General features: G+C 46.0%; 1 protein-coding gene across 5 annotated transcripts in view; it reads right to left on the reverse strand.

Annotated features, from left to right (window-relative positions):
* Positions 1-12,110, reverse strand: part of IQSEC3 (IQ motif and Sec7 domain ArfGEF 3) — a 101,850-nt gene that overhangs the window by 48,165 nt on the left and 41,575 nt on the right. For all 5 annotated transcript variants that reach the window (XR_008974733.1, XM_057427935.1, XM_057427938.1 and 2 more), the window contains exon 2: positions 9,163-9,243. Coding sequence is in view for 4 of the 5 variants with exons in the window: in XM_057427935.1 (XP_057283918.1) it covers positions 9,163-9,243 (81 nt within the window). In the remaining variant the exon portion in view is untranslated. The remainder of the gene's footprint in view (positions 1-9,162; positions 9,244-12,110) is intronic.

Genomic DNA, 12,110 nt, shown 5'->3' on the forward strand with positions numbered 1-12,110 from the left:
GAGCCACTTCACAGGAACATCTTTGCTTAACCCAGAAAATCTTGTTTCTGTTCCCAAGTATCTTGAGATCACTGCAGCCCAGTAGAAGGCCACTGCTTGTGTCAAACCAAAAAGGAAGCCTGGTCCTCCCCAACATGAAGAGTAACACGGCCTCAAATCACCATCTTCAATACAGACAGTCCAAACACTATTCACCTGCTTTAGGAAATCAGATATGATCCAGATTTTCACTTTGCCAGTGTGTTCAGATCTAGGATGAACCAAGATAGGAGACCAAGATAGAAACAGCATGGTTAGCATTCCTTCCTCCTTTCCCCACCCACTGACCACCCCCACAGCCTTATGCACCCTCTCCCTCAGCTATACAGCTATTCACAGAGCCCACACAGAATGGCCTGAGCAGCTGTACAAGTGTGCTCCTCTTCAGCATCTCAGACTCCCTTTCTTCCTGGAGTGTATGAAAGCCTGTCAGGGCCACATGGAGAACAAGGAATTCTGGAGCACAGACATGCTTTTCCAAAAGGAGAGCTTATTGTATTTCAGCCCAGAGCCTGCCCCAGTGGGGTGGTCAGAAGATGAACCTGCATAGGAATGAGTGAGTGTTGCAGAGCACAAAAAAAAGACAAAAGACCTTTGGATTGACATCACACTACAAGAAAATGTGTAATGAAAGGCCAGAGCCTCACTGCTGTCACTGCTAAAGAATGTTGGCCTGAGCAGGAATATTCCAACCAAGGGACCGCTGTTTTATCTCCTTTTCGTATGTTCATATATTCATACTGGTTTTTACATTCTTTCTTTTCCTGCTCCTTCTCTCCTGTCATCCTTCTCTGTGTAGCACGTTTCCAACCCATTTTCCTTGCAGTCACTGTGTTATCTTTGTTGGGGTCAGTTTGACTCCCTTTATTTCTCATTGGCTCCTTTTTCCATCTCTTTGCCTTCTCTGTTTTCTGCCTTGTAAGCCATCAACAAGTGTGTGGACAGAGGGTCCACAGAAACCACCTGTCGAGTTCAACAGAATACACCTCAGTGCACAAAAGATCTGGAACGACCCAATTTTGGTGGTGGATGCATCTTGACCGTTGCAGATCAGGTCTGATGATTTCAGGAGAGGATTAGAATGAATGGTGTGAGCTCCACCACAGTCCATCTGCTATCACTTTATCAACCGTCTGTGCCTGTTTTCCAGTGCTAGATACAGGACTATTTCCAAAGCTGGCATAGCCTCTTCTCATGTGTCTCTGTGGTGTTATCACACAAAAAACATGGGATACCGCAGGTATTTATGTTGCATTCTGCTGGTACTAAAAAGTTGCCATGTTATGGGCAGGGAATTCTTTGCTGTGTAGGAGAGAGAGCATGAGGATCATCTCCAAGCCATGAGTGAATTGCCTAGTATTAAAGCAACTAACTCATCTTAATAACTGTTGCAAGTGGCTCTCACAACTGTAAGGTTGGCTATGATTGATTCCTTTTTACTGACATTACCACTGCTGTGGCCCAAGAAATGGTAAGTGCTATCACATGTGGGGGAAAAGCACCTGAATCCAAGTCCAAATTCCTCCAGGGCAGGACTCTTATAAGCAACAGGGGAGAAGGAAGGACTGGAAGAACATGTGGCCAGACAGTGTCTGGATACAGCTTCAAGCTCTCATCAGTGCCTGATGAGTATCTTTACATTCAAAAGAGAATACTTCGGATGGGATTTCCTTGGCCTCTCTCCTGCAGTCTTCCTCCTTCCTGAAGAAAGATGTTGACAGAGGCAATATTTTTTCATGAAGAGCCCATCTATTCCTCACTGTACTTCCTCACCCTCATGCTCTCCAAACTTGCCGGAAAGTGGCTGCACCAGCTGTTGGAGAGGAGCAGAGAAATGTCTGTGTGGGAGACAGATAGCGTCAAAATGTCCTACTGGATCTCCTTAACAGGGCTGAGATGCTGCATCTGAAACTCACCTCCTGTTTCTCTGGATGCTTCCAGAAAGAGCCATTCCTCCCAGGTCATAGTACCAGAAGAATTGCCAACTATACCTCCCTGCAAGAGATTCCCAAGGTTGTTCGTAAATATGTTGTTAAGTATGTTTTCTAAGACATTTTTTTGCTTATAATTGTGTTTCTGTATTTCCCCTAAATCTACATGCTCTAAATACCTTTGTGGTTCTGGACCTACTTTCCTGCAAAGCAATTAAAGCTGCTAGTTCTGATTGTACAAAACACCCATAAAAAGCGAGGGATCTACAGACTCCCAAGTTTAGGAAGAGTTTAAACCTGGGTCTAGACATCACTTCTCACCCACATCTCTGTGTCAGACTAAAATCAAAACTCCGACAACTGTGAGCATGGGGAATATTTACGTGAACTTTGCTGACCCATCTCTGCCTGTTTGCAGCATCTCCACAACCTCCAATTGTAATATCTTGAACAGGATTATTAAATCTACAGGGAGGAAAGAATAAGAAGTAGATGAGCTGTTAAGAAGCAGAAAAAATCCTCTCTTCATGCCTGTGACCTCAATAAGAAAAAGAAATGAGAAAAGAAGCACAAACAGGATGTGCTAACAAAGCAGAAACGCTACTCAAACTTCTCCTCTGTGTGTTAAAAAACAGTGCTGTGGAAGACTTTAGCACAAATGAAAAAAGTTCGACTGAAGAGCTTTGGATATGAAGTTGTTTGTCTTCAGAGCACACAAGACACAGACCATGGATGTAGAGGCTTGCTTTGCACTGGCATGTCCAGATGCTGTAAATCTGATGTGGAGTTTTCTCCATTAAGAATCAGAGAATTCAGCCTCCATGGTCCACTAATTGTAGGAGCTTGCACTTGGCACTGCCAGCTGGGGGCCAATTAGACTGAGTTGTTATGCTGTTTTGTGTGGTAGGTTGTAGACCTGATTTGATACAGACTAGAACCATTACCATGTTTCATACCTGGGCCAGAGACACTGAGTACCTCTGAGCTGGAAAGAAACGCCAGCCTCCAGGTTATATATCCAACATACTGCCAGCAATCCTAAGCCAGAAAGGCCAATTTCCCATTTCATGAGCTGGATTTGCATTTTTCTGTCAGGCAAGGTCAATCTTTTACAAGTTCAGAAAACATGCTGGGTAGCTCAGTTGTTTTTCTGTAATGCTTGAAGCATGATGGATACTAGTGGAAAGTCATCATTCCCCATCTATTTATCAAGATGTTTCAGTGGTATCTAAAAGGAGAATTGAATTGGAGAGCACTTCAGTTCTCACCAGCTCCATGGGCCTCAGCCTTAAGGGGTACTGCATTCACAATTCAAACAAAGTCTTGTGGATTTCTCAGAAGGATCTAACTGTTAGAGGACCTAGAGTGACCCAAGGGCAAAGTGAGAGCTATACTGGGTGTAGAGGCGCTCCTGGGCCACAACAGTGTGGAGACAAAGAAGGACATGATGCTGTGACTGTGCAGTAGATAATACTCACGGCTCTTTTGTGCCAATGCCTTTCAGCATGACCTCATAGGAGAAAGAATAAATGTATGCTCAATGGAAACAGAGAGCTCAGGTAAAGAAACATGAAGAGTCAGAGCAGACCTCCAGAAGTAAATTAATTCAGATTATGGTTTTTATCAAGTTCTGCTTGGTGTGTAGCATACTCAGAGAGCTGGGAAGGAAGAATTTTGAAGGTTTGATTTCAAGGAACTGTTCAAAATCTGTCCTTCCACTTTTCATCCTCCCACATACAAAACTGGAGCAACAACCACAAAGGACCTCTTCCAGCAAGAACATGTATTTCCATTTGAGTACTTTGATAAATCAGAAGTGGGGCAAGAGGGAATTTCACCAGAACTGCAAGAAGGGCTGGCTTGGAGATATAGCCAAGGGCTTACATGTCTCCTTACCACTAACTGGTGCCGTCATGGCAGGCAGTAACCAGTCTGTTAATCCAGCAGGCACTTCAGAAATGAGTACACAGCTGTTTGAAGTCTAAACTATATTGAGTTAAAAGTTTAATTGGTCCGTAATCATGAAGTAAATATGTGCCAGTTGCACTAATTGTGTTTCAACCCTAATCTAAGCAGCAGTCTCCCTACTGGAAAGTGAGGAAAGTGGGAAGAGATGAGCTTGCCCAAGTTTTCCATAGATGTTTCCATAGATGCTTTATTCTGCTCAGTACACCTCCAAGTCCTTCCAGAACACTCTGTTCAGATCCCTGACACCTTCTCTTCCTGGGAGAACTATGTCTCATTTGTCTTAAAACATGACCCGCTGGTCAGGTCTGATCTGCACTTCTTCCAGATAGGAAAGACCTTCTCTATCCTACAAATGCAGGTGGAACATCCTCCCTTCCCAAAGAGCCAGCTGGGATCTGATCCTGCCCTTCATACAAATGCATGCAGATCCCATCCGGTCTCCTCTGTGACATGATCTTTAAACCCTCCAATGCTATCCCTGTGTCCGTTGCCAGAGTGGACCTGCCCTGAGTGCTTGAAGTTTTATGTAGAACTTCTCCCATCCCTGGATCAGGGGTGATTTTCTGCTGATTTCCTATTCAAAATTGCAGGCAAGCCAGAGGCAGGCTCCGAAAAGCCTATGAAAGGCAACTGAATGAATATACTGTTCCTTCCAATTGTGACTCCATCATTTCCTCTCATTACTCTAATAGAAACAAATCTTTCTCATCTCAGCCCTATTACCTCACACAAAGGAAAATGGTATGTAATCCCGTTAGAGCTGGGCTGCTGCTGGACACATTTAAGGTCATTATTCTGGGATGCCAGTCTCCACTGTGTGAGACTGGGAGAAGTGGGAAATGCAATTACTAGGCTATTCAAATCCCTAGAATGAAACCCTGCCGTTAACAGGCAGAAGCCAGCAAGAAAAAGAGCAGTTGCTTTATGAAATTATAGGGTTTGGCTGAATCAGACTCTAATCAGAACCTCAATAAAGGAGCAGGGCTAGCTCCCACTGCCATCCATGGAGTCTCCTCATTCCCCTCAACCTGATCTTTGGCATCCTCAGTGGAAGCCCAACCTTCAAGATAGGTTACGGTCATGAAGCCAGAGGTGTACAAGTCCAGTGGAGACAATAGTGGTCCATGTCCAGGATTTACACTATGCTTTGAAATGGGGAAGTCCTAAGAGTTCAGCAACAGGAATATGCCCGCTACTGCCACCACCTCATACTGTACTTTGGCTCTGAGCTTCATGGGGACAGATTCTGAGATCAAATCTGTTTCCTAATATTCATGGCCTACAGCACCAGTCTTGCTGGTTGCTGGTGCAACCCAGCTAAGCAGCCAGATGTGAAATTCACATTGCTAAAGTCATGGAGCTGTAACCCCCCTACAAGGAATTCACATGCTGGAGGACAAAGGGGGCTAGAATTGCTTGTGGCAGTCAGTGAAGCAGAGCAGAACATACAAATGGGAATAATTGAAACTGCCTCATTGAATTGGCTTCTGTTGAGTGGTTAGACACTGACATGTTCCTAACCGTTCCCATCCAGGTGAAGCCAAGCCATTTTTAGCTTGACGGGCAGCAAAGAAAGCATCTGAAATCTTGCAGGACAAACACTAAGGAAGACCACACCAAAACAACAATGACCATCACAAACTACAAGCAGAGACAAACTTCTGTCCAAGACTGATCCTGACAGCAAACCCCTTACTGTTATGCCTTGTGCTTCCTTCTCCTTCTTTGTCCCACATTTGAGCTGTGTGGCTGCTTTTGCTGGTCTCTCCTGCAGTCAGTCAGTCAGTCACTCTTCTTTCTCCTTTATGCCCCTCTTTATCCTCTACCTTCCCCACTGTGTTACCCTCTTGCTGCTCAAGTTCTCTCAGTCTCCAAAAGGATTTCTGAAAGCAGGACCATTCTTGCACGTCCCAGAAGGAAGTGAAGTGGGCTGAGGCAAGGTTTCTGGTAGAGCAGCTGATCACCACTGGAGTCTCCGAGTCCCTTGAAGAGACGAGAGTCACTTCCCTGTTTATGCTCTTTATTAGTCCCTATTCTCTTTAATCGGCTTAGACTGATGAGCCGAGGCAGCGGTAGGGATCAGCCAGGCTGTTTAATTAAAGGATTGCAGCTCAGCCTTGCAGTTTGGGGGTTTGTGTAAATGAGCTGAAAGTACATTATTTAATCTGCTGCGCAGAGAGGAGTTGGGGCATTAATGAAGCAAACTCTAATTAAAACTAGACTGCTGATGGTTATTAGTGGCATCAGTTCTGACAGGATTTATCTCATTTAGGGAAACGCCTCATCATGGAAGAAGAAAAGAAAGAATAAACCCTAGCTGGTTTATCAAATTCACCACAGCATCACTTGTGACTGACTGTCCATTCAGCGGGGCTCAGGAGAGCTGCACAGGGAGCCCCAGCATCCCAGGCTCTCACATCGGGAGCCCTGATGAGCTTATTTAGGCATGTGCCTCACTCACCCAGGAACTGATTGCCTATTCAGGCTGTCTGACCCACATATTTCAGTCCTGATTGACTTTTGTTCTGCCTTGGGTCAAAGGGGAGCCTGTTCATGATTTGAGCAGGGTGACAGGCTCTGTAAATGATCTGATGAGCCTCTTCCAGCAACATATTGAGCCATTCCAGAGCAGCATAGCTATCGGCTATGGATGTCAGCTCCACAGTGACCCTGTGTTTTTCCCTCTCTGCCACTTTTTTACCCTCCTTGCTGCACTGTGTTTCTAACTTCAGATATGAAGGAAACCCGTAGGTGATGGCAGAACCTGTCACAGGTTTGAATGTATTTTCTGGCCAGCATAATGCTGACCGGTGAGTTTACAAGTCCTGCATGTGCTTGCCTTTCTTCTGCACAGTGTGGGAAGTAGGGATGCTCTTCTCACCTGAGCCAGTGGCATAGGGAGATTGCATACAAAAGCTGCTCTGTTTCAAAAAGCAAAAATCCTGTGTACCTGTTTCTCACCTTCAAACAGCCACGGTGGCTTCAACCGCCTCTGTCTCTATAGGAAGGGGTTCTTTACTGTGAGGGTGGCTAGGTACTGGCACAGGTTGCCTGTAGAAGCTGTGGCTGCCCCATACCTGGCAGTGTTCAAGGCCAGGTTGGACGGGGTTTAGAGCAACCTGGTCTAGTGGAAGGTGTCCCTACCCACAGCAGGGGGCTGGAACTGGGTGAGCTTTAAGGTTCTTTCCAACCCAAACCATTCTATGACTCTACATAGAACACTGTGTCACACACAGATTCAGGACTGCTGTTGGGGTCTCAGGGCACTAGAAATGTAAAGGACAAGAGAAAGCCTTGGGGAAAAACCTAAGTAAAGCAGGGGGCCTGCAGAGTGGTACAAGCTACAAAAGACATAAAAGGGACAGGCATAGATAGGTATGAGAAATCACTTAACTGGAGCCCCAGATGAAAGGGGTCATGATCATTCATCTCCACTCCTGAGTTTCCTGGCTCAGACTCACCTTTGCATGTGTTGTTGCAAGAGTTGTCGTATTACTGAACAACTAAACAACTTGCCAAAGTTGTTAAGTTACTGAAACAATTTGCTTTCTCTTTAATTTACCTGCCAAACCCCAGCTGAGAAATGTGGTGGTTCCCAGCACAAGGAGGGCAGGAAAACTCAGGTTCAAGCTATGGGGAGGGCCTTTGGGAGTCACTGGGAAAAAAGAAAAGCCTGAGAAAAAGAACCCTAGAGCTTAAAACACTGTAGGTGTAACAGCTTAGAACACTGTAGGTGTATCCTTATTGTAGGATAATGCTAGAAACTCAGGGAACTGATCAGACATAAGATGGAGGCTGGACAAGAATGGGGCAGGGTCAAGGATCAGGGTATGATGATAGAACACTATGGCAAAATTGAGCCTGGGTTCAGAGAGAATGGAGCACATAACCAGCACTCTCCCCAGAAATGCAAGGGAGAGGTAGCTGTCCCTACCACAGAAATCTCTGCTGTCTCCTCCTCTTCCTTGCCAGCATCTCCACACCTACCACAAAGGTGCAGCTGCAGATGTCCCACAAGGCTGTCATGCAAACTTTAGCAGTGCTTGAAAGCCCTCAGCACAGATGGCATAGGGCTTCATACATCTTCATACACAAATGGTCAGGAGTGGTCCTGCTTCTTTGCCTTGTCTCCAAGTGTGCCTGAACCCTGTATTTCAGCACACCCATATATACAACGTTCTCTTCGCACTTGTCCAGCACTCACACTTCCCTTGGAAGGAAACAGAAACCACAGCCTGCTCCAGAGAGCAGAACAAACAAGAGAAATATAATTTCTAAAATGCTGTAGCCTCTCTGCTGCAATTCAGTGCCTGATCCATCCATCCAGAGCCCTCCCTAGTAACAAGGCTTCTCATAGAGATGCCAAAGGTCAGATGCAAAAGTCTAGCAGTGTGAGGAGGGAAATCTGTGAAGTGAAACCTGTTTGCTGTTGACAGAAGGGTGATGAGGCCTGAGAAGAAGGAGTAGGTCTGTGAGATGGAGGTGTAAGAAGTAGTGAGAGGAGAAGGAGATGACAAGAAGAGAGGTGCAAGGCCAAGCATGGAAACTATATGGAGTATGTGCATCTCAAGTATTTTTGGAGCTCCTTGGACCCCTTGGCCTCAGCACTGATGTCATTCACGAATGAGGGAGAGCTACAACAACCGCTGGTGGGGCTTCACTGAATACAAGCTGGTGATAGTTAACAGTATCTGTCTGTAACTGTCCCTCACAGGTAAGCTCAGACCATTTCAACACATGTAAAACTGCATGCCCCAGTGTGTGAGACAGAACCCTGAGTTTGTTTGGTGACTTCTGCTGTAGCTTAAAGGTTATGGGTCTATACCAGTGTGTGTCCAGGTACCTTATGTGGGATAACTACTTGGAAGGAGAAGAGTGAAGCATGTATATACTGGTGTTAAAGTGATGCAGAAACGTAAGAGAAGATACAAGTGTGAATGTGGGGTGATTGAAGTAGATGTTTGAAGAGAGGCTGAAAGTATGGGTTTGGAGGTACGTGAGTAGAGGCCAGAGGTGGTTTGTGAGCAATTACACAACAGTATGAACAGTAGTCTCTAGGAGGGAAAAGAGAGGGATGGCAGTGCTGGGGACATGGAACATAAGGGAGGATGGAGGAGGATCGGCGTGATAATATGTGAGTGTTGTCTGGGGCAGGATGATTGTGATGGATGATAAGAAAGTAGGGGATGGAAAAGAAAAGGTCGTGCTGACAGCAATTTCCCACCTTGGTGAGGAGTCTGGAGATGAAGGCTTCTGCTCTGCATCAGCTGCTGGGCAGCAGAACTGGTGTAAAACAGTTTCATTCCTGTAAGAAAAAAACAAACCACAGCAGGTCAGTGTTTGGCTTACTCAGCAGGAAACTCAAGGGGGAATGTCTTTCCCAGGGCTGTTGCAAAGGAACAGGGACTCCGCATGATGCTGAAAGACCTGATTATTACATGAACATTTTGCACTCTGAGGTGGTGGGGAGCAGGAGAGAAGGGGACTGGCAATTCTATTCCCCTACCTTACCTGTGCTGCTGCTGCTGTCAAGCTGTAGAGAACAGGCCAAAATGTGCCCAAATAAAAAGCCTTCCTTCTATCAGTATCTGCCTCATGATCCCATGCATCTAATGAAAAACAGTTTTGCCTATCTCTAACTTCTATTTCTTTTGGGACAGAATATCTCTTTAGATGTGTTTCCTAGACATTGTAATGCAAAAAAAGTTGAGATTTTTTGCTGACAGTGGCTAAATTAACTCCTGAAACCTCTCTAGAGCACAGAAATGGCCTCAGCAAATCAGCACTGGGCATTGCCAGAAATAGTAGAAGAGAGCTGAAAGAACAAGCACAAGTGGGGGGGGGGGGGCTGAGAAAATGGCAAGTGGAAGAGAAAAGGAAAGCAAAACCCTAAGAAGTAACAAACCTGAGCAAAATGAAAAACGAAAGGCTAAAATGTGTTTATTACATAAAAAAGGCAGCAGTATTTATCCAAAGGAAAAATCCTAGACCAAACTTCAACAAGGCTTAACAAGGCCAAGTGCAAGGTCCTGCACAGGGGCCAGGGCAATCCGAAGCACAAACACAGGCTGGGCAGAGACTGTAGAGCAGCTCTGAGGAGAAGGACTTGGGATGTTGGGTGACAAGAAACTCAACATGACCCAGCAGTGTGCACCTGCAGCCCAGAAACCAACCATGTGCTGGGCTGCATCAAAAGGAGCGTAAGCAGCAGGTCAAGGGAGGTGATCCTGCCCCTCTACTCTGCTCTCATGAGACCCCACCTGCAGTACCGTGTTCAGCTCTGGGGCCCCCAACACAGGAGGGATGTGGACTTGCTGGAGTGAGTCTGGAAGAGGCCACAAAGATGATCCAAGGGCTGGAGCACCGCTCCTGTGAAAACAGGCTGAGAGTTGGGCTTATCTCAGCCTGGAGAAGAGAAGGCTCGGGGAGAACTTACTGTGTCTTCCAGTGCCTAAAGGAGGCTACAAGAAATCTGAGGGACTTTTTACAAGGGCAGGTAGTGACGGAACGTGGTGGAATGACTTTAAACTGACAGAGGGGAGATTTACATCAGATGTTAGGAAAAGGTTCCTAACTGTGAGGGTGGTGAGACACTGGCACAGGTTGCCCAGAGAAGCTGTGGATGCCCCTTCCCCGGCAGGGTTCAAGGCCAGGCTGGATGGGGCTTGGAGCAACCTGGTTTAGTGGAAGGTGTCCCTGCCCATGGCAGAGGGGTTGGAACTGGATGAGCTTTCAGATCCCTTCCAACCCAAACCATTCTGTGATCATAAACTTCCAAAACTGCTCACTAATATTTAGTGACTTGTTCTGTGTCTCTTGCCTGAGAACATTTTTAAGGAGCCTGGTTTTCAGGGCTGTTGGGCACTTGGGCACTTATCACAGCATTGGAACCCAGTAAGAGCTGCTCTGCACCTCTGAAAATGAGATTCAGGGAGGCCCCTGAGGTGTTGTAGGCAGCACAAATCAACAACCAATTCAGAACACACTGACCTTCATCAGTAAAAAGGAGTCACTAGAAAGAGACACAGTGTCAAGGGGGGAAAGTACTAGGAAATGGAAAAGAAAATGAAAGGAGGAGAAGAAAAGCAGGGGAGATAAAGCAGGCTCAGTCCTCGGATGGCATAAAATCACCCTGTCTCCAAGTCAGTGAAAGAAGCACTTAGAGCTCTGTCCTCGGTGCTAATACAGAGACTAAGGGCTCAAATGGGGTCACCTTCTTCTAAAAATATTTTTGCATCTTCTTAGCCCAGACATAAACAGTAAAACCAAGTCTCCTGACTTGCCATGGGGTCTCAGATTCTTCCAAAGGCCCTGCACACCCCGTATCACTCTGAAATGTGAAGCTTACCACCTTTGTCTGAATCAAAATCTGACAGACATGGCCACAGTTCCTACCTGATGTGCAACCTGCTGGAAAAGAGAGGACAAGTTTGTGCGACATACCAAATCCATCTCCTGTCTTCCATTGTGTAACTACCCAGCTCACATCCCTTCTCTCCTGCCAGCCTGGTTGTTGCTGGTTCTCACTAGGTGGTTTCTAATTTAAACTTCTCCAGTGGCAAGCATTTATCTGACTGGTGTGTCCATAAATCACTTCTGTTGTCTTTTTACTGAAGCAAGTGGTGGGAATCACATTTGAGTCTATGTTAAAGTAGGCTCACACAAATATTCCAGCTCCTACACCATGTCACTCTGCTTCCATCCATCAGGAATTTTCACATAAAATTTTAGTTTTGCATAAACCCACCAACTCATCAAATATAAACTGCCTGGGGAAAACATCTTGGGTTTGACAGAGATTCTTCCAGGTTTTCTTGGCAGGCTGCCTCCATATTTCACGTCTCCAGTGCAGCCATGCCCTCAGAGAGGGGCCATCAGATTTTCCACCCAGGTTTTTGTTCTGCCCAAGTCCAAAAGCAGCAATGCTGGGAGCTGGCTAGCCCAAGAGGTGTGGAGCACTTGTGCCAAGGCAGTCAGCTCTGCAGTCACAGACATCGCCAGCTGCAGTGTGGAAATGCACAAGGCTCTCAGCTGATTCAGCTACAGCTGGCATACACCCTGAGCAGCATGCTTGGTTTCAGGAGTATTCTGGATTGGCATTTCCGACTGAATTTCATCTCTACAGAAACCACTGCAGGTAAAGAGGCTACTTCCAGATAAAGCAACAACATA

The sequence above is a fragment of the Pezoporus wallicus genome, unplaced genomic scaffold (assembly GCF_028554395.1).
Source record: "Pezoporus wallicus isolate ANWC-B61680 ecotype Strahan unplaced genomic scaffold, APGP_CSIRO_Pwel_v1 contig_2908, whole genome shotgun sequence".
Taxonomy (NCBI): Eukaryota; Metazoa; Chordata; class Aves; order Psittaciformes; family Psittacidae; genus Pezoporus; species Pezoporus wallicus.